Below are 21,963 nucleotides of genomic sequence, written 5' to 3'. Positions count from 1 at the left end.
CAAGTTTCCTCTAAACATCTTTTCATAATGAAGCTGCATATCTTGCGCCAGAAGGCCGCCAGATTGAATAAGAGAAAGAAAAAAGCTCCGAAGACAAAACAACGACCCCAAGTCACTCAGAAAGAGGCCCGACAAGTAGACATGGAAGCTCGCATGGAGGAAACCAGTCTTCGCGAGTGTCCAGAGGCGGAGGGCCCAGAGATTCAACCAAGCTATCCTCAACTATCGACGTGGAACAATAACCACATACGCAACATGCGGGAATGCCGCTTGCTGCAACTTCCAGAAGAGCTTCTCGTCAACATTATGCGCAAGACGCCGCCGCATGACTTGTACATGCTCCGCCAGACCTGCTTCACGTTTTTCCGTCTATTCCAGGACAGCGCATTCAAGGCCGCCCACATCATCCGGAAGATTCGGGGCCGACACTTGATCTGCTTCAACCTCAACTACCGAACTCCGGGAGGTCTCTACGGCTGGTTTTGTAGGCTGATACCGCGGGTAACGCGTGTGAACTTGTGCGAAGACTGCTACGTGGCGGACGCAAAGAATTCCAAGAATGCCTTGTGGCGATGGAACGATGACTACACGTGTCGGCTTTCTGAACTTGATGGTACGAAATGCGGCGATAGGCATTGTAATGCTTGTCTAACAAAGGTTCGCAGCGGTGAAGATAGGTATTGCCTTGCTTGCCGGCGGTATTACCCGCTGCTGCACTTTCCCGATTACTCTTCGAAATGCTTCCTTCATCATTCAGCCAGGGTCAGCTTTTGCCCGCATCGTTCTTACTCCATGAGACAATTTGAGCACCGATGGAAGAGTGCGCTGTTGGAAGATTACAGTATACAGATGAAATTCGTCAAGTGTGAAAGATGTGCGAAGCGATGTCATACTGGTGTTCCCGCCGCGAGGGAGCACAGCCGCATCGTCCCGCCGTCAATCTCAATCATCAGCCGCACTGTCTTGTTCGAATGGACCCTTCCCGTCTTCACTTTGGGCAAGGATCCGGTCGCCGACACATTTCTACTGGACCGGCTCAATGAATTTGGCAAGAGACATGGACGAGGATTGCTCTGTCCGCACTTCGACTTCCGCGGCCTCCTGCAGTGCTTCGATCCGCGAGTTTGCAGCTGCCTGGGGATGGATCTTCGCATCAGCGGCAGCAGTACCAGGGCGTCTTCGATGCCAGGACCCAACGGTAAATCCATACCAACTTGCAACGCAGCCTCGGCGCAGACTGCTGAGGGATCGTTCATTCCCGCCTCGTGGGAGAAGGGGCTGGAGCAGCATTCTGTGAGCTGCGAACACTGCAGTACTGTATACCACTGGGCGAGAGACGGCGGCGTGGTCTTCCTCGGGCGTCGTAGTCGGGCGCTTTGGGACGTCAAGACAAAGTCGTGCATGGAGGACGTGGTGCGCCAGATTGATCAGGCCTCTTATGATGCAACCCAGGGCTATAGATCCAAGAACGTTCTCTGGTGTTGGGATGATAGATGTAGAAATGGAAGGGACTGGGCGTGCTGGACGAAGAGGCTCACGGCAGGGATTCCAAGATATCGGACGTGTTGAGACCTGTGAAAGATAACAAACTTGGCAGTCAGTGGGTGTATCTTCCACCACCACGATCTCAAGCCGTGCATAAGATGTGTCTAGAGTGTTTGACAGCCTATGCTGTTAAATGGGTCAGGTTTAAACTAGGTTAATCACGATCCTTTTTCCAGTGTAATTTGTTTCTCGCTCCTGACCGCAGTGCTTACTAGGGTGGTCTGTAACTGAGGAAATCCATTTCTGGCGGCCCAGCGCAAATATCAATCGCACTAAGTTGGGTGCCATTTAATCGATGATGGCGTCCATGACAGCCACACATGAGGTTGGGAAGACACCGGACGAGGCGTCGGCCGGGTGGCAGCGCTGGTTGCCGGCTACGGGGGTCGAGACCTCAAACGGCCGGCGCCCATCAATCGACGGTCGAGATCCAACCTCCCGGCTATTTCACTGATCGCTCGCTACTCCAGACCGCCCACGTGCTTTGTACGGGGTAATCTGTCGGCATGCTACCCTAATCTCAGTTTTGCCCATGGGGTTTGTCGTTTTCTTCCATGGTTGACTGGGCATCATGTGCTTTACTCGGGGTGCATGCCTCACCATCGGTGTGCGTCCTTACCGTTCCAGGAGCGCGTCGCCGTGCCACGGGCAGCAAAACAGCGGGACGATGGTAAAGTGGATCCACCTGACCAACCCCGCGCTGCTCATTGGTCAAAGAGGGCGCTCCCAAAAAAGATGCCGAGGTCCAGGACCACTTTTGGAAACAGCAGGTCGATGACATCAGCAAGCGACGTTCCCGAAACAGAGAAAAGAATCACATGCGACGCCCCCGGACGCAACGCAACCCCCAAAGGAACGGCCAACGCAACGAGAAATTCAATCAATGGGGGCACTGACTGGTCAGACAGGTGCAGGAAACAGGTGCACATGACACGCCTAGCGCCAAAACCAGTCGACAATACGGGGATAGCGGAAGGCTATCTGGCTGCACCAGCGAAAGAAAGGCCCCAGCCTCCGGATGCTCGCCAGTGATGGTGCTAAAAGCAGGCGGAACGCGTCCGCCACTGAGAAAAGAGCAATTAGCGACTGACCGAGGAATGGTTCAGCAGGTTTCCCCACACTCGCTGCCCCGAGACCAGCGTTTCCATGCTGCAGAGCGTCGTAAAGATTGTGGGGGCCACGGGGTGCCGCTGCACGGCGGACATTGTGCCTGTATTCGACATGGCGCCATGTACTCCCCCGCATCGTACGGGTGCGGAGGTACCTCTCGCGCTGCGGATGCCATGAGGGAGCTGCAACTGGGTGCGGCTGTGTCCGCTCCTGAGTCCTGAGGTCCAGCATCCTTAGTACACTACTACTACTACTGAGGCACTGATGGACGTCCACGGCGGAAGCCTTACCGCAAGCATGTGATCGCCTTGACCACCCCCAAAGCCCATCCCCATTGCCGACCGTGGCCGTCGCGACTCGTTCTTTAACACTTTGTCCCCTGTGCCACGCACGACTCGACGCCATTGTCTTTAAACATCACCGTCCCCCCCTCGTCTGTCTTGAAAGGAACCTTGTCTCTCTTCCCTACCCGTCCAGATACCCATCAATCCCATCATCCGACGACAGCTCCCCTCGCATCGCAACCATGTCCAAGATCTTCTCAACCAGCGACGTCGCGTCGCACAACAAGCCCGAGGACTTGTTCATCATCGTCGACGGCGACGTCTACGACCTCACAAAGTTCCAGGATGACCACCCTGGTGCGTTCTGCCGTCCATCCCACGTCGTGAGCGGCGTCAGCTAACTAGTCTCCAGGCGGCAAGAAGATCCTCCAGCGTGTTGCCGGCAAGGACGCCTCAAAGCAGTTCTGGAAGTACCACAACGAGGGCATCTTGAAGAAGTACCAGGCCAAGCTGCAGGTCGGCTCCCTCGACTCCAAGCCCAAGGCCGCCGAGCCCTCTGCCGCCGTCGCCGCTCCCATGCCCACCAAGAAGGCCGAGAAGAAGGTCATTGCCAAGACTGAGGAGTCGGAGCCTTTGGACCCCTTTGGCGACATGATCCCCTACGCCGACCCGGCCTGGTACCACGCAGTAAGTCGGCCTCCAAAGATGGTGTGAATGGCTTGTTCTAACTGTCACCATGAAGCACCACTCCCCCTATTTCAACGAGACGCACGCCGCTCTCCGTGCCGAGGTCCGCGAGTGGATGACCAACAACATCGAGCCCTACGTTACCGAGTGGGACGAGAAGAAGGAGGTCGACCCCGCGATCTACAAGCAGATGGGCGAGCGCGGCTACTTGGCTGGTCTGTTGGGTGTCCACTACCCTACCCAGTACACTAAGAACACCGTCGCCTCCGTACACCCCGACAACTGGGATCTCTTCCACGAGATGCTCCTGACCGACGAGCTTTCCCGCTCCGCCTCTGGAGGTTTCGTCTGGAACGTCATCGGTGGTTTCGGCATCGGCTGCCCGCCGCTCGTCAAGTTTGGCCAGAAGTCTCTGGTCGACCGCATCCTGCCTGGTATCCTCAACGGTGACAAGCGCATCTGCTTGGCCATCACCGAGCCCGATGCTGGTTCTGACGTCGCCAACCTGACTTGCGAGGCTAAGCTGAGCGAGGACGGCAAGCACTTCATCGTCAACGGCGAGAAGAAGTGGATTACCAACGGTATCTGGTGTGACTACTTCACCACCGCCGTCCGCACTGGCGGTCCCGGCATGAACGGCGTCAGCTTGCTGCTCATCGAGAGAGGCCCCGGTGTCACGACAAGACGTATGGACTGCCAGGGTGTCTGGTCTTCCGGTACCACCTACATCACCTTTGAGGATGTCAAGGTCCCCGTCGAGAACCTTCTCGGCAAGAAGAACCAGGGTTTCAGAGGTATGTTATCAACCCCATTTGCGGCAGCGAACCCAGCTAACAATCGCAGTCATCATGACCAACTTCAACCACGAGCGTATCGGCATCATCATCCAGTGCCTCCGCTTCTCTCGCGTCTGCTACGAGGAGTCCGTCAAGTACGCCAACAAGCGCCGCACCTTCGGCAAGAAGCTTATCGAGCACCCCGTCATCCGCCTCAAGCTCGCCCACATGGCGCGCCAGATCGAGGCCTCCTACAACTGGCTCGAGAACGTCGTCTTCCAGTGCGAGAAGATGGGCGAGACCGAGGCCATGCTCAAGCTCGGCGGTGCCATCGCCTCCCTCAAGGCCCAGTCCACTGTCACCTTCGAGTTCTGCGCGCGTGAGGCGTCCCAGATCTTTGGTGGTCTGTCGTACTCCCGCGGCGGCCAGGGTGGCAAGGTCGAGCGGCTGTACCGTGATGTCCGTGCCTACGCCATCCCCGGTGGCTCTGAGGAGATTATGTTGGATCTCAGTATCAGGCAGAGCATGCGCGTGCACAAGGCGTTGGGTATGAAGCTGTAAGGCTGTAATGTGGCGGAGGATACCGAAAGACTTTTACGTCGTGTATGAATAGACATCTTGGATATTTTCTTTGTCGGGCGTTTTGCATGGTGGCAAAACTGGGTTCAGAGTCTAGATGAATACATGGCTCGTTCATCATTGCAAATATCTCGCAACTTTCAGGGTATAGTTGACAGGCACCAGTCTGATGTTTGCATCTGGCCGCCACGAATCTATAGTTGCATGGACGTGTTACGATGAAGATTGTAGAACATGCAAGTGCCACACGTATCTGGCGAACACGTACCCATCAACACAAGTAAGGTTTGAAAAACAATTTGTGGCACATGCTGTGGTTGTCAATGTGTCCTCTCCTCACGTGGAGACAGAGCTCCTCTGTCTGCTCCTGCTACCTGAAGTTTTTCCCATGTATTTCGAGGCATCTGGTTTCATTCTCTTTGTGGCGATGTTTTGGCACCTTGACGATGTTGATTCGATGGGCTACTCGGAAGTCACAGCAGAGAAACAAGGCGGGAAGAAGATGACACTACTTGATGTTGACACTGTGGAGGATTGAGCCGGGACGCGTAAGTGTGTTGGGAGAGGACTTGCCGCCTCATAGCACTTGAGAATGACACGATATCGGTATAACTTTGGCAATGGACAAACGCTCTTCATGGGAGGCGACGTATCCGCTTTGGTCTTTGGTCTTTGATTATGTGTCTAGATCGTTGATGGATTGGCTTGAGGATCAATGGGCCATGATATAACTTCCTATTTCCCGAGGCCACAGCTCAAACTGGATCCGACGCGCAATCACACCATGGACAAGATATCTGTCGTATCAACCAGCTCTAGCTGAGCATGTCCACATTCAGCGGAACACCACACCGAGCGGTCCTTTGCAGTCATGCCATTCTTTGTTCTCGTATACGTCGTGTGCTCTTCCTCTTCATTCGGCATCATATGCAACACCAACCTAACCATCACAGGTATGCCTCCCTCGCCTTCACGACCTCACCCTCAATTCGGCCTCCCCTCTCCCTCCGCTCCCCTCCTCTCAACAACCTCAACGCCCCACCCCTCCCCCTCCCAAAACCACACAACCTCCAACCCCGCCAACACGCCCCGACACCTCTTCCACGCCCCGCCCCGCCCCTTCACACAAACCTCCCTCAACACCCGTCTCTGCACCCACCCCAGCCTCCGTTCCGCAACCAGAAACCGCTCCATGACCGCCACACTCCCCCAGCTCCACACACACTCTCTATACGGAATGAGGTCCGTCTCGCGGTATAGCTGTCTACACACACCCGCCAACAACGTCATGCCTTTCGACAAGATATGCCGCCGCTTGTGCGTCCACGGGTTCGCGGACGCGCGGAGCGTGAGGCAGTGGAACTTGGGCGGATGCGCGCGCGGGGCGTGCAGGACGTGGATGCGCCGGTGCGCGAGGAGGAGGGCGTAGATCTTGTTGCGGATCTCGGGGGGGAGGAGGAGCAGCGGGGAGGTGCTTGCGTTCAGGGCGTATCTGGCGTGTTTCCGTTAGTGACGATTGAGGAGCAGAAGATGGGGGGAAAGGACGTACAGCTCGGCCTCCTTTGAGCCCTGCTCCGGGAGATACCCCAGGATTCCATACCGTTTTCCCTTGCCGAACGTCGCGGAATGCATGGGGTTCTCGCCGCGACGTCCTCCGGAGCGGAGAGGAGGCGGGATGGGATGGCATGTCGTTCAGGCGCGGCGCGGCGCGTGGGGGAGGGGCGAATCGGGGGCCGTGGCGCTGATCTGCCGCTGCGGCCCGTGCGTGGGGCCCACATGTGTTACCTAAGATGGAGATGCAGATGATGGTAGGATAATCACGATGTACGGTAGGTTGGATCAAAGACTTGAAATGGACAGGCTATCCCGCCGTATGCTTGAAGCTCGCTATAATTACAACACCCGTAGCCTACGCGGGCACGTCTGCGCTCCGGTGCGTGCAGACGGGACATCCCTCCCTAATACGATCCTTCAACAACCGCGCGTGCGTGACCTTGCTACCCACCCTGTATCCACTGCGGATCGACTCCTCGCTGCTGAGTCCGTACTCGTTGTCCAACTTCCTGCCAGGGTAGAGTACCTCGAGGAGGTGCGAGAGGTGGAAGACGTGGCCGCATGCGAAGCCCACGAGCGTCTCCATCTCGTACTCCGTGAAAGACTCGCGGCATTGCGCGCAGTGGCCCGGTTTCGGCGCCTCGTGCGTGTGGCCCGGTTGCTCTGTCTTCGTTTGAAGAAAGTTCTCTTCGACATCCTCAGCGCTGACCGGCGCGGGAACGACATCGCGGACTTGGACGTCGATGTGCTGCGTGGACTGAATGACGACTTCGAACTTGATGCCCTTGCGCTGACCTTGCCGCAGTTCGTTCTGGGCGGCGGCAACTTCGCTGCGGAGCACCTTGGCCACGCCGGAGCTGATACTGTGCTGGATCTCGTGCTCCTTCATGATGTGCTTCAGGCCTTCGCGAAGACCTTCAATCTCGAGCCCTTCCGGAATGCGTCGAACGAGTTTGATGGGGTTGATGGCCGTGCCGACTTCCTCGAGAAGACCGCGGATGAAGCTCGGCTTGTCCATGCTATAGTCCAAAAGGTCCTCCCACAGGTCCGGGTCGTCCTGCTGCTTGGCAAAGTCGATGGCCTTCTTTACGTCTTTGAGTCGGTCAATGATGAGGTAGAGCGCACGCTTCATCTGGCCCGTCTTGGAGTAGAGGTGCACCAGCTCATCGTCGTACTTGTACTTCTCGCACTCTTGTACCGCCTGCGGTTGTTAGTATTAAACAGGAGAGCAAAGGGCATCTTGCTTACCTTTTCAAACGTGTATGAAGTCGACGACCGCAAAAAGCTCATCAGCAGGGACTGGTCATACTTGGCAAACAGCTGAACGGTCAAGTCTGCAAACTCATCAACCTGTGACTGGCTGTCCATCAGAATCCTGTCGCGGTTCTCGCCCGAATGCTCCTCGATGCCTTCGCCCTTGTACAGGCCACGGAGGTAGAAGAAGAGATAGAGCTTCAGGTCCTTGTCGAGAAGCTGCGACACAACCACGGAGGGCTTAACGAGCCCGTGCTGGGCTTCGTCGACAAGCAATGTTATCGCTTCAGCCGTGGCCGCCTCAAAATCGGGTTCTCGCATGAGCTCTCGGTTTTGCGGTACCCGCAAGCCAATGAAGCTGGGAATGTCATCTGCAACAGCCTCCGCAAGATGGTTGTCGCGAATGAGCCGGAATGCAGAGTCAGCATCCTGAAGCTTGATATAGCATTTCAGTGACTCTCGGAAGCGGCCATTTGCCTCGTGCAAGCGTGCCAATGATTCCACGACAATCCTCCAGTCACGACCCTTCTCGCCGCCCTCAATACTGTCCTCGCGGACATCGCGATATTTGAGCTGGTTTTCCAACGCTGTGGTGACAATCTTGATATCAAAGAGGTCTGTCGACCATCGATCCAGCAGTTCTCTAAATCGTAGCTTGTCTGCCTGAATGTAGTGATTCAGAATGACTTCGTAGATGGTGCGTGGAATCGGCGGGTACATGGGCTCGGACGGGATGTAGTTGGTAATTTCGTCAAACTTATCGGCCCCGGCAAATGTCCAGACCCATTTCTCCCACCTCTCGGATGATCCAAGGACCTTGCCGCAGACGCGACCGGCTTCGGACCAGTTGCCGGCTTCGATAAGCTCCCGTATCCAAAGCTCGCCGATCCGTCGCTTTTCCTTTTGTGCGGAAGAGTTTGGATTCTTAGCCCAACCCACTGACCCCATGACCGACGATCCATCGTCCAGTAATTCATCCTGGCTCGCCGACTTCCTATCTGGCGTCGTCGGGACAAGTTCATGCAGGTTTTCAGGGGGCGCCGCCATAATCTCTGGGTGCTCATCAAGAAGCTCCCAGGCCTTCTGGTATTCTTGATGCTCGAGCAGCCACCCGAGATGGTCCCCAAGATCACGTTTCGTGGCCAGGATAAAGTCAAACGGACTGTGGATGAAGACCTTGACGCCGGGCTTGATCAGGTTCGGGTGCACTGTTTGCTGAGCAGGTCTGCGGGGCCCTGCGGCCATGCTCGGAACCTGAGTGCTGGACACATCATCTCCGCTGTTTTTGCTCTTGATACTCGCGCCAGAACTGAATAGGGCCCTTGGGTTGGTGGCGGCGTTCCACATGTCCGAGCCAATACCCGCAATGGTGTCGAGGGCTCCTTTTGATGCAGAGACAGCCGAGGCGGCATTCTGAGCTGGAAGCACACCCAAGTGGTAGTCGCCGGACGTGAGACTCTCGTATCGACTCACGCTGAGGCCATCTTTATCGACTTCAGCTTGCGATGTGAGATCGATCAGCCTGAGCTCCGGCGGCAGATGGTTTTGCCGACGCCTTCTACCCCCGGAAGGCTCGCTGCTTGTCGAGGTTGTGGAAAGCTTTGATTTATGGCCCTTCGCCAGCTGGGTTTCGTCATCGCTATCTTCGTCGTCGTCTGGTAGAACATATGCTAAAACAAGGAGGAGATTTTGGGTATATAACGAAATTCCAGAAATGATGCAATCCATACGGAGGCTGCGTCACGTTAGCCAAAATCCTTCAAGAGAACCATGATGGACTCACTGTTTGGCGATCTCAGCACGGCCAATCGTCCTTTCACTCCCACGCTTACCCGTGGCAGGGCTGCCGGGGTGCACATGGATAATCCATATCGTACCTCCCCATCCAACAACAAGCCTTTCGATTTTCTTATAATGAGAGGTGGCCAGGGGCTTCGAACTCTCGGTTGTAGGAGTGCCGACGTCGGTCTGGACGACTTCGGTCTCATCCGTTTCGACAGCCTGTTCGTCAATCCACTCCGCACGACCTTTCCACGCGCTCGCCATTGCTTCCCACTCGTCGGTCTGCGGGCGGTCAATATGCCCAATACGCTTCCACGCATCCTCAGAGTCTCCGCTATCCAGATGTAGCTTTGAGCGCATGATCTTGACTCCATGTTCGTTTAGCCACACGACATATTTGCCCGATAGAGACCACTTGATCGCGCTGATGGTGCCTTCGCCGGAATGCAGAATAGTATCCTTGCCAGTGTTCGCACCCAATCCCATGCTACCAAGCCATCCAGATGCTGTGGCCGCAGCGGTACCCACGGTGGTGGATGTACTCCGTCCAGGTGATCCTCCAACCGTCAGGATAAGCTGGCCAGCCAAACCACCTGAGAGGTATGTCCGATCGTTCTTGAAGTCGGGAGAGAGGGCCACCCCCTGAACGGGCCGGGCAAAGTTGCGCAGCTGGGTGTCCTTGGGATCGGTCAGGGAAAACACGCAGACATTCCCGTCCATGGATGACGTCGCAACATGGATATTGTTGGAGGGCGTGTTCGGGATAGGCGTCGGCTCCCTTGGTCTACGAGAAGCTGCTGGCGAGCCCGATTGCTGCGTCGAGGGCCTCCTGGCGACACTTTCGGCGGCTTCTTGAGCAAGTCTCTGGACAGCTTCTGCACGAGCCGTTGGGAGCGGTGGGGGATTTGGCGATATCGAAATGCTCGTGACGGAGGCGGAGAAGGTCTTGTACACTCGAAGGGACTGGAACATGGGCAATTGAATTACGTGCTATGCCTTGTAAGCAGGCGTCATGAGGATGGAGAAGAAGCACCTACGATAACGCCATTATGCGTTCCAATAATCTACGCGGACATTGTCAGCTATCATGAAGTGCGAGGCGGGTACAGGTGCATACCATCTTGTCTCCAGCTACGAGGAATGCGCTGGTCGCGTCGCCATTACGATAGATGGGTGCCAGATGCTGGGTCAACCTGGCGTATTTGAGCCGCGGCTCTTCGTCTTCATCATCATCGTCGTCGTCATCATCATCATCCTCGTCTTCGTCCTCGTCCTCGTCTTCATCGTCATCATCTTCCGCCTCGTGGACCTCGGCCTTCTTCTCCGCCTTTTGCCCCGCTACATCTGCAGGCGTGGTCTCCTCTTGGACGTCGGGCGCCTTGCCCTTCTGCGCCGCACTCGGTGGTTCGGGAGACGGGCTGGAGATGTCGCGCTCGGATTCGGAGCCGGAGTCCTCGACGACGGGCTTCGTTTGGGCCTCGACTGGGGCTGGCTCTGGTGAAGCGTCCGTCATTGTGCCAATGATGCCGTCGGCATGAACAATGGCATGGCTAGCCGACGATCGATTGGGCAGCGCTGTCGTCTCGCGGGCGAGGTTGAAGGAGGGAAGTCGGTGCGGTGGATGAGAACGTAGGCGGGAGCAAAACAGAGAGCAGACGGGAGCAACCTAAGCTACCGAAGCTAAGCTGCAAGTTCGGTGAGCTAAAGGTAGGTGCAATGCGCCGGTCCCGCTACGTCACGAGGCGTGTGTTCGGTACGTACCGAGAGCTGCGAGGGAGCTGCCCGCTGAGGAAAATGTGCCCCGAGCGTCTGTCGTTGCTCACAGCGGAGCGAAAGGCGGCAGCGCTCCAATCACAGTCGCAGGGTGAGATGCCCCTCCCCCACTGTCCTACCCAAAATTTAGTGGACTGGACCTGGCTGTTGACTGCAGCGGGAGCACAGCTCTCGCGTCCGGCTGCCAAAAGCGCGACTCCAAAAAACGAATCAACATACGGTCGACCGCCCATACACCACAACCTCGACCACGCCGGCAGCCCGCTGCTGGGATGGCGAGTCGACACTCAACATACACCGCATACACCGAGACACTCTGACAAGCCAGTCTTCTCCGCTTCCCGTGCGCATGAGGGAGCCCAATGGCGTCGGTCAAGTCTCTGGGGCTGCATCAGCCAAGCGGCCTCCAGCACACCATCCATGAAGATGCCCCGCCGACGACATACACCTGGGAAGTCACCACCGATCCAGACCACGACGAGTACGATGATGGAGGCGAGGTCGAGGACGAGCTTCTGGTGACCAAGGACTGCGTTGTTTGGAGCCGCGGCGGCGTCTTCCGCAAGTCATACAATTTCGCCCTCGATAAAGAACCCATCACTCAGGCCTTACTTGCCTCCTTTCCCACCTCCGACTACAGCAGGAAGAAGAATGCGAAGCAGACCCCATCAACCGACAGCAAAGACGGTCCCCGTCGCCTGTCTCGAGCTCTAGTCGTTTTCCTCCGCACACAGGCCCACGTCTACTTTCTCTCCGGTACCAGCCATGTCGTCCACATGCCGTTCGAAGTCGAGGCCGCCTGCGCCGCTCCTCAGGGAGTCATCATACAGCGAAAACAACGAAGCGACAACACCGCCCCCGTGTCTCTCAAGTTTCCGAAAGTGCCGCCAAACTCCTTCGTCTCCTCGCAGATCGCCGTCACCTCCCCTCGAAGCTCACAACATACCGCTTTCTCCGTCGACGGCCTGAACAAGCCCAAGTCTTTACCTCTGAGGCTGGGGTCTACGTTGGGAAACATGTGGGAGCCGCTGCTCGACCAGCCAGATTCCCACTGGCCGCGGCTGGTGTCTTTGATGGACCCCTTGCAAGACCTAGGACTTGTCGTCACACGACCTGAAGCTGGCACTCGGGAGACGAGGAGGAAGAGCGCGCCCAAGTCACCCTACTTTCTCGACCCTGCAGAGGAGATTTTGCATATCGAAGAGATCAAACACCCAGGGGCACCCAAGACGAAGGCCACAGAACCGCTGATTCTTGCCGTCACCATCAACCGCGAAGCCAGCACGTATGCCGTGTGGAGGTTAGCATACATCAAGAACCAGGACCCGTTCATTGGCCGCCTTAAGAAGGACAAGAGCCGAGCCGAGCGACGTCGTAGTTCCATGCAGCCCAACTTCGCCAGCGGCGCGTCAACCCCGGTCCAGACCAACTTCCGCGAAAGCTTCGGCGCTCCTTTGCCCGGCAAACGCTCAAGAAAGAGCGAAAAGGTGGAGAAGCTCGAAAAGGTCGAAAAGCCGCTCGACTTGGTGTCTTCGCTGGACCTGGAGAAGGAGACAGGTGCAACCAGACGGCAGTCCCGCCGCGTTAGCTCCATGCTGGCCCGCGCCGATCTCTCTGCCTCCCAAGATCGGTCCGTCTTTGCAGATCAGCCAGCGCTCGGGGGATCCAAGGGTAGTCAAGGACCTAGACTTAGTGGTGGCTATGGCTCCTTCAACCACAATCAGACCATCCACCCTAGTTTGGGGAGTCTGTTGGAGGCCCCGATCGACGGCGTGCTGGAGGAGCTTCGAGCCGGTGGCGACTTTGAGGGTTTCCACAACATGGGACTGGATGATCACGTCTTTGATGGGCTGACTGAAGAGGTCATGTTCACTAAGATTCAGACCATCTCCCTGGACAACATCAACGTGCGCTACTCATTGTCCAAGCAGCCCGCACGCGGCCATTGCAAGGTTTTCATCTTGACCGCGCCGCAGTTTGCAGTCGACGACCCTCTTCGTGGTGAACTGTTAATTGGAATCCAGGACTCGCTCGACAAGAGACTGCAACTTCTGACGATTGACTTGCAGCGAGGGCCGCGATTCCTGGTTCCGCCAAAGCCCGGGAAAAGTGCCACCTCGTCTGAAGATCCTGTTCGGCTGTCGTGCGGCGCTCTCCGACGAGCACATCATGTGGTGGACTCTTGCAAAGTGACCGATGGAGACATCTCCGTCATTCTCATCCTGTCAGAGGGACACGAGGGCCGTCGAGAGCTCAGCATACAGGCACCATGGAGTCAGATTACCCCAATCAACCTGCCCCTCATGTCCTTGGAGAACGTTAGAAGTCTTCATTATCGTGGCCGCGTGGTGGACCGAGATGTCCGTCATCGCAAATCTGAACTCATCGAGGTTGCTAACGGTAATGTCGGTGGCCTTCGGTATTCCAAAGCCAAAGGCATCGTTGATATGGTCGACGGCGAAGATAGACATCATCAGATCCAGATTCAGCTTCAACCCCATAACCCGCTAGTCCGCAAGGTGTTGGATGCTTGTCGCAGCATTCTCCCTGCATCTCATGCCGAGAAGATGTTCCCTGGCTGGTGGCACGTCATGATATGGCTAAGATGCGAGGACTTTGACGTAGCCGACGCTGAATGGTCTGCACTGGTTATCCAGCTGCTAGCTATTTATCTTGCCCTTGGCAAATCCGACTCTAAGCACCCGTCCCCGACGAAATCTTCAAGAAGCAAGCGCCGGCAGCATTCAGGCTCTTTTGGTTCAATACAGAGTCTCGAGGACTGGAACTCACTACAGCTCCACGAGACACCGAACGCTCTGGGATGTCCGAGCTGGCAGCAGACTGGCGGCTGGGCGTGGACACTCGACGAGGAATTCGATGACGATCTGGAGACACCTAACCCTGGTCTAAGGGAGTCCAAGTTCATGTCTACCCACATCCAGTATGCCAGAGGCTATCTGTCCTCCACGTTGGGAGAAAAGGCCGTTGGCGCAAACGGTTACCTTCCCACGGGTATGCAACGGAGTGCCGAGAATCGCGGCAATGCTGCCTGGAACATCTTTGTCGCGCTTCATCTCTTGCTTGAAGAGCAGAAGCTAGAGATCATGACCCCGGAATACGCATCTCCGGGAACAACCCAGTTGAGAGTGGTCATGGGACAGATTGCGCGATGGCTTGGGTGGCAAGATTTCGTGGACATGTATGAGCTGGGCATTCAGGAAGAACTGGAGCCTCGCTACGACACAGGTTGGTCCATATTCAATCATGAGAGAACACTCGCTAACCCATAACAGAGCTTCACCTTGAAGTCCCCCTCACGCAGCCGTCAGGCGTCGACTTCGACATCTTCCACTGGATCCAGACATGCTTCTCCACAGGCCAATATCATCCTTACCTCACCTTGGCCAACCTTTATCACTCCCAAACCTCCAAGCCAGAGCAAGACTCGCTCAAGGATTCCAGATGGGCATCAATAACCCCAAGAACACTCATGTTCAAGCGTCTTTTCGAGAAACTAACCCCAAAGACCAACTCCGTTGGCATTGTCGAAGCCATGCACTCGGCCGGCATAGACAGCCGAGTGCTGGAGACTCTCCCGGAAGCTGTTCTTACGCCTCTGAAAGACTCGATCGCTAGATGTCAGGCTCGGCCGCCGCCTTCATGGCCCAAAGACTTACTTGAACTCGTCAATCGCGGGGATGTCAGTATGATTTTGGCACCTAGCAAGAAGCTAGACAAAAGCAGTGCCAGCATTCTTGTGAGTATTGCATGCCCTTGCAGCGTCCATGATCTGACCAATTACAGACACCCACTCATAACGCGTCTTGGGATTACCGAACTATTTGCCAGAGCGTCGAAGAGTACAACAACACCGGCTTCGATGAAGGAGAAGGCACCGAACGCCAAGCAGTCATTCGAGCCCTCTTCAAAGAAGACCGCCGGCTCAATGAAGCACAGGAGCTCCTGTCAACACACAGGGCCCGTGTCGTCCGTCTTGAAACCAGGCCCAGCTGGTCTGAGAGCGAATACCTGGAAAAACAGAAGGAGCTCGTTTCGAGGATCGCCACTGGAACCCTAGCCATCCCGGCAGGCCGCGCTCTGTTGTACTACAGCCTGAGATACCCGCTGCTCACCCAAAAGACTCACGTTGGGGGCTTCAACCTTAACTGCATTGTCCGCCCTACCAACGTTACTGTTGGTGTAGACAAGTCGATGTTCACTGAAGAGAAGGTCTGCTGGGGCTTTTTCCACCAAGGAGTCGCAGCCGGTCTGGCCATTTCACCACAGGCCAAGGGCATTGACACTTCATGGATCTTATACAACAAGCCGGGCCAAGACCTTAGTAATCGTCATGCGGGCTTCTTGTTGGCCTTGGGACTGAACGGCCACCTGAAGGGCATCGCGAAATGGGTTGCCTTCAAGTATCTCACTCCAAAACATACCATGACCTCCGTTGGTCTTCTTCTTGGTCTCGCCGCATCCTACATAGGCACCATGGATTCTCTCATTACCCGTTTACTGTCGGTGCATGTTACGCGCATGTTGCCTCGCGGGGCTGCGGAGCTTAACTTATCGGCACTCACGCAGACTACGGGCATTATGGGCATAGGTCTCCTATACTGCAACAGTCAGCACAGACGCATGAGCGAGATCATGATGTCTGAAATCGAGCACGTTGACGAAGAAGATGAGGATGAGCCCTTGCGAAGCGAATGCTATCGGCTTTCTGCTGGCTTCGCATTGGGACTCATCAACCTCGGCAAGGGCAACGACCTGAGGGGCCTGCACGACATGAGGCTTACTGAAAGTCTGATCAATATTGCGACAGCCACCAAGAAGGTCGAAATGGTTCACGTGCTTGATCGAGCAGCCGCTGGCGCAGTGATGGCATTGACATTGATATTCATGAAGTCCGAGGACCACATCGTCGCTCGCAAGATTGACGTACCAGACTCCATCGTTCAGTTCGATTATATCCGCCCCGACATCCTCCTCCTGCGCACAGTCGCCAAGAACCTCATTATGTGGAGCAAGATTGAGCCCACATTCGACTGGATATTGGGCAGCTTACCCAAACCATTCCGCGTCCGTCACAAGCTAACAGGCATCTCTAAGCTGAAGAGCACCGACCTGCCCTTCTTCAGCATCCTTACTGGCCTCTGCTTCTCCGTCGCGCTGCGGTATGCAGGCAGCGCGTCGACAAAGGTCCGAGACCTCCTCGTCCACTACCTCGACAACTTTATTCGCATTTCCCGCATCCCTGGCACCGGTCGCTCGCAGGAAACTCCTGTATACGACGAAGAACTTGCACGCTCCAACGCGCGCATGTGCCAGGATGTCCTTGCTCTCTCCGCGGCAATTGTCATGGCAGGAACGGGTGATCTTGTCGTCCTCCGCCGCCTTCGCCTCCTCCACGGCCGAGACGACCCCGAAACTCCGTATGGCTCTCACCTAGCCGCCCATCTTGCTATCGGATCTCTTTTCCTCGGTTGTGGCACAGCAACATTTGGCACAAGCAATATGGCCATAGCGTCCCTCTTGATCTCGTTCTACCCCGTCTTTCCAACCTCGGTCCAGGACAACCGCTCCCATCTCCAAGCCTTCCGCCATTTCTGGGTCCTGGCCACTGACAATCGCTGCCTGGTTGCAAAGGACGTGGCAACGGGCCAGCCCATCTCTTCATCCATCTCGATCCGCCGCAAGCGACAGAAAGGCGACCCTGAAGACTCCGATGCCGCCGTTGTTAGACAAACTCCCTGTCTCCTGCCTCCTCTGTCCGAAATCGCAAGCATCCGAACCAACGCCGGCCCAGCCTTCTGGGACCTCGAGATCGACTTTGAGAAGAATCCAGCCCTCATCGATGCCTTCAGACAGAACCAAAGCCTGTACCTGCGTCGTCGCCCTGCCCAGGAGGCTCCTTTCTCGTCTACTCTCCGCGCCCTGGGCAGAGATGCTTTGGTAGACGTCACGGACAACGGCAAGCGCGATCCTCTCGAATGGCTCTTCGACCTCGACGCCCTCCGCGACCTGACGTACGCGGAACGTGCCACTGTATTGGACCGCAGCGCAAGCACAGAAGGCGCAGCGGGCGAAAGCTCCGGATCGTCAGTCGACGCCCGCCTCGTGCTGGAGAGGAGCATGGATGGGACCAGCAGGGAGCGTCTGTGCGGGTTGAAGATGCTGTTTGAGTGGGCTGATCGCCGAGCGCAGATTGGCGCCAAGGAGAAGGCCAAGGTTGCAGATGAGAAGGATCTGGAGTGGTGGATGAGAGACAGCGTTGTTGAGGAACTCAAGGGACGGGTGTTTCTTGCGGGACGGGAGGAGGAAAGCATACAGCAGAGTTTGAGGTGAGGTGTGTTATTAGAGTAATGAGATATGGTTAATGAAATGCCACGATGGCTTCATGATAAGTGCGATTTGTCTCTGATGGCTCTTGTGTCTTGTTTGCGCTTGTTCTTTGTGCGTAGCAGTCACTGAGTTGGTATATTAAGGAGGCCAGTTGAACGATATGCTGAACCCCGCCAATTATTTCCTCTCTCCCAAATCGCCCAAATCGTAACCGTAAGAGCCGACTGGCAATGACTACCTATGCGTAGTGGTAGCCAACCCTCAACCGCGATCATCAAATAGAGGGCTACGGCTAATAATTACATGTGGAATACTATAATGATGTGGAGCGATGAAGAGCAGGGAAATAAGGCGCGCATCCGGTGCGGGTGACAAGATACGTTTGGAGGATTCGGGAGTGCTCAGCTCGCTGCTGTGTGGGCATTGTTTCTCCCAAGTTCGAGGGCAAACGAGCTTATTACTTGTCCATTCCTGGCCGTTGGAAAGTGTATCTGGACGAGTTGTATTAAGGCTTTATATTTGTCCCTAAGGTGGAGCGAAGGTGACTTGAAGGGAAGGGCCGGGCCTCGGGGTAGCGTGAAGACAGTTGCAATGGCACTATGCCGGGTGCTGCTGTTGTAGTATAAATGGGCTTAGGATATGCTTGAGATGTCTTTCAACACCGATGCACAGCAAAGGAGATCACGTCGATCAAAGTAATCGGCTGGGTTGTCTGAATTCAATTATATGCTGGGTAAGTCTGCTTCACCATTATCAGTATCATAGTATCCATAGATGCCCACATGTGGACATAATGTGGTGCGTTATTTCATGTGTATACACCGGTCCCGATACTAGACAGAGGAGATACTTGACGGTTAAGAAAGGTTCTGAGGTTGTTAGTAGGATGCCTCTGATCACCGCGAGGAAATTTAGATGACATGTTGCCGCAGACTTTCAGCCCTACGATGCGTGGAGTGTTCTCATTGGCGCTGTTGTTCAAAAGAAAATAGCAGAAGCGTGCTAGGGAGTTATTATGTATCCCCAGCGTCGGGTGACTTGCATCATGACGCACCTGCCAGTATTAGACGATGCGGATTCTGGCAGAAGAAGCGTCTTTATAAACCTTTTCTGGGTGAAATATCATCAAAAGAGCAACGAATGTCATGCCGAGAACAAAGACGACTTGACTTGAACGTCTTTTCAGTAAGTTAGGTACGTGAGTATGGACAGCGTCGATGACATGCGTTGAGGCGACGTTCCGTCAACTCCCATTCTACCGATTAGGAAGAATACGCTCGCAGCAATGAGGATAATCGACGATGGTGGGTTTTGGGGACTCGCGAGAGGTAGAAGTTATGAAGCAGTGTTAACATGGTTGATTCTAGCACTGGGATAAACAAGAACCTTTCTCGCAGAGTTCTTATTGTTGTTTTTGCGAAGAAAGCCATACCCGGAACACGCAAGACATTTTATACTTTCAGCCTCCACATGACAAGTAACCTTTTCCCTGGCGAGAACTTACATCTGAAGGATGAAGATGCCTGATTCTCAACCGTGATGTCGCTTATATCGCTAGTGTCGCTGATGTCGCTGATATAAGCGTGTTGACAAAACTTCCAGCAAAAGATGGAGAAGACGCGATTAGTTGTGTCTTCAGTTGAGGTTTTCCTTGCAGCTGATAATATAAAGAAGATCTCAGTCGGGGCTGTATCCTCAATCAAGAACTAGAACTATACAAGACGTAAAAGGCTGATCGCAGACGAGCTTTGGTTATTCGAAGTGGGACTTGTGGGATGGAGACGACGAACGATGACGGCGGAGTGGCAACCTAAACTTTGTGGAGCGATCCGAGTCTATTCCTCAGCTTTGGTCACTTGACATGCATTGAGTCAACTGCCGTTGCAGATTCCTTCATCTATCGCCTTCACCATATGGCTTTTGTGCCCGGTACTGCTGCAAACCAGGAAGGATAGCTCTTAAATACCTCGCCGTCCACCCATCCACGCCATTTTCAAGTGCGTGAAACACCTTCCACATAAGCTTTGCCGATTCACAGAGAGGCGTTCTCAACAAGCAATGAACTCTCACTTGTTCACTTCCTGATAACATCCGACGATCATGATTGTCCTGTCAAGACGTGAAGAGCTGGCTGCATGTTTGTGAGTTGAGACCAGTCTCCGCCAGCTGTTGCCATAGTCCGGTTATTCTGAACGAAATACCGTCGGGATGGAAGCGCGGAACGGCGGAGAAGGGTTGACAAGCAGGTAATCATTTCGGGACTTCCAACTGTAGATGTCTCTAGTCATTCATTTGGATCAGGCGACCCTTGCCGGAACTCTCGCTACGATTGCAGGCCAATTTCGAGCTAACACACCTTTCAGCGTTAGATACAAGAGAATGGGTGTTGAGAGGACGCGCGCTGCACACTGAGTCCAGGGTACCGATGAGAACGATTGCGACTTGACGGGTGTGGTCGCCCCTGAACACGACTACAATAAATCTCTGCGGCTTTTTCTAGGTGGCTTAACGCAAAGACAAACCAATCCGTAGTTGGTAAGTAGTCGTTTCAAGTGCCATCTCCTCCCTTATATATGTCTAGTTTGCAAAAGTCTGACTGCCTTCACATCAGATCAAGGCAGTTTCCAGCCCCCGTCACCTGCTGTGCCAGCATGAGTGTATTCGGTCTCGAGTGACCAGTCAAGATGAATGACAGAGACATAGGCAGGCTTTCTTAACTGCTCAGTAAATATTCTTTTTGCCAACACCTACGTTTAGAAAATACCGGAACGCTAGGCGGCGCAGAATAGTCATACGTCCTCGCGCTACGACCAGAATGCAGTACGCACTAAGGATGAGCCCGTCATTGGTTTATACTCTTTACTTGACTGTAAGTTTGGAGTATAACTTTATTAACTGACGTTTAGTTGGTCCATGAACCCCGATAAATGCTCATCCCCCATCGAACTCACCCTTGACAACTACACGATACGGCTTCTGAGACTACAGATGCCCGGTCAAAACTCAAAGGAAGAGGTAGAATGATACCAGACGCCTCTCTGGCTGTTAGCAATATACCAAATGGATCTCGACGTGACCTCCCCGAATGGTATTGTAAAGCGGTTGGCTAGTTTAGTAGGCGGCCGTCACGATGGCAATCAGTGCCGAGGCCACACCCAACACTTCGACCATGGTCTTCGAACGTTGGTGTTCGTTTTGCTTGCGCTTCTTTTGCTCTCCAACACATCATACGATGACCCCGAGCACATTAGTCGGAGATACAGGTTCCACATCCAACACTTACATTGGAAAACGAGCCGAAGACCCGATCAGGTGGCATTCTGTGCATTTCACACATCACTATCTCTTCTTCGCGCTCGCTCCTGAATACTGATTGAACCCTTCCTATTCTTCTGGCGACTAACAATAATTTCGCTTGCATTTCTCGCTATTGCAACTCAATTGTGTGCCTTTGGCGGGCCAGATTTTACTTGCAGGCCCTGCAATCACAAAGCTCAAGTTACTCAACCTGAACCAGACCACTGCAACGATCTAAAACCGGCATGTTACCATCATCTTTCCTCACAACGCACAGTGTCTCTCTTCGCAAAAAGACAAAATCGTCATGCTTCTCAGCAAAGTACTCCGTATCACAGCCTCCACACTCCACGGGATACACGTCTCCATCAACATCTCCACTCGCAGACACCAGTGCTGTCAAGATGTCCTCCCTTACGGCATGTGAGCAAATGATGTCCTCACGTGTCCGGTCAAAATCTTGCAGCTTCTCTCGCATGGTAGCCACCGTGACCCCATTCTCGTCACCGGGATGCATCGCCGCGACAGGCAAGGTCCACTCGATGTCGAGCCTTGCGTAGTCATAGGACTGTCGTTTCCCGCAATAGTTGAAAGTAAAGGTGGGATTTACCGTGTTCTCTTCAGCCTTGTTGTAGCTGAACTCTTCCGGCAACTCGAAAACACAGACATGACACGCCCTCGTGAAAATTGGATTTGTTGCCATCTCGTCATCGCAATAACTTTCGAAGTACTGCCAAATATCCGTCATCGACATCTTCGCGTGAGGACAGAACCTCATTGTGCCGGTGATGTTGATGCACATCCTCTCATCGTCCCTTTTCCATTGCTCGGTCTCCGAGAACAGATGTGCGGGATGCAGGATTTTGCAGAAGGAGCAGTATAGCCCGGGTAGCTCTGCGCGCATCTCCGGCATGATGGAGAGGGATTCCAGTTGTGAACGTATAACCTCTTCTGAGACGTTGCTCTGTGGTGGG

At 54.7% G+C, this 21,963-nt stretch overlaps 5 protein-coding genes across 5 annotated transcripts; 3 read left to right on the top strand and 2 right to left on the bottom strand.

Annotated features, from left to right (window-relative positions):
* Positions 1 to 141: 141 nt before the first annotated feature.
* Positions 142 to 796, top strand: GCG54_00010759 (uncharacterized protein; the record flags this gene model as incomplete). Its single annotated transcript, XM_045410676.1, has 2 exons — positions 142 to 613; positions 666 to 796. The coding sequence occupies 2 exons, from the start codon at positions 142 to 144 to the stop codon at positions 794 to 796; spliced, it is 603 nt and encodes a 200-aa protein (XP_045257767.1).
* Positions 797 to 3,181: 2,385 nt separating this feature from the next.
* Positions 3,182 to 4,963, top strand: GCG54_00010758 (Acyl-CoA dehydrogenase apdG; the record flags this gene model as incomplete). The annotated part of the gene is made up of 4 exons (XM_045410675.1): positions 3,182 to 3,296; positions 3,352 to 3,626; positions 3,682 to 4,420; positions 4,470 to 4,963. The coding sequence occupies 4 exons, from the start codon at positions 3,182 to 3,184 to the stop codon at positions 4,961 to 4,963; spliced, it is 1,623 nt and encodes a 540-aa protein (XP_045257766.1).
* A 526-nt stretch (positions 4,964 to 5,489) lies between these two features.
* Positions 5,490 to 11,084, bottom strand: GCG54_00010757 (Vacuolar protein sorting-associated protein 41-like; the record flags this gene model as incomplete). The annotated part of the gene is made up of 9 exons (XM_045410674.1): positions 5,490 to 5,505; positions 6,207 to 6,473; positions 6,531 to 6,589; positions 6,987 to 7,736; positions 7,784 to 9,524; positions 9,573 to 10,561; positions 10,609 to 10,635; positions 10,689 to 10,754; positions 10,914 to 11,084. 9 exons carry the CDS (start codon positions 11,082 to 11,084, stop codon positions 5,490 to 5,492), a joined length of 4,086 nt encoding a protein of 1,361 aa, XP_045257765.1.
* A 622-nt stretch (positions 11,085 to 11,706) lies between these two features.
* On the top strand, positions 11,707 to 17,695 carry GCG54_00010756 (Negative regulator of mitosis; the record flags this gene model as incomplete). The annotated part of the gene is made up of 3 exons (XM_045410673.1): positions 11,707 to 14,590; positions 14,638 to 15,101; positions 15,149 to 17,695. 3 exons carry the CDS (start codon positions 11,707 to 11,709, stop codon positions 17,693 to 17,695), a joined length of 5,895 nt encoding a protein of 1,964 aa, XP_045257764.1.
* Positions 17,696 to 21,191: 3,496 nt separating this feature from the next.
* GCG54_00010755 (uncharacterized protein) lies at positions 21,192 to 21,902 on the bottom strand (the record flags this gene model as incomplete). The annotated part of the gene is made up of 1 exon (XM_045410672.1): positions 21,192 to 21,902. One exon carries the CDS (start codon positions 21,900 to 21,902, stop codon positions 21,192 to 21,194), a length of 711 nt encoding a protein of 236 aa, XP_045257763.1.
* Between the last annotated feature and the right edge of the window lie 61 nt (positions 21,903 to 21,963).

The sequence above is a fragment of the Colletotrichum gloeosporioides genome (genome assembly GCF_011800055.1).
Source record: "Colletotrichum gloeosporioides strain Lc1 chromosome Unknown consensus_93, whole genome shotgun sequence".
Lineage (NCBI taxonomy): Eukaryota > Fungi > Ascomycota > Sordariomycetes > Glomerellales > Glomerellaceae > Colletotrichum > Colletotrichum gloeosporioides.
Note: the sequence above shows the minus strand (reverse complement) of the source record. Positions and strands in the feature narration are given on the sequence as shown.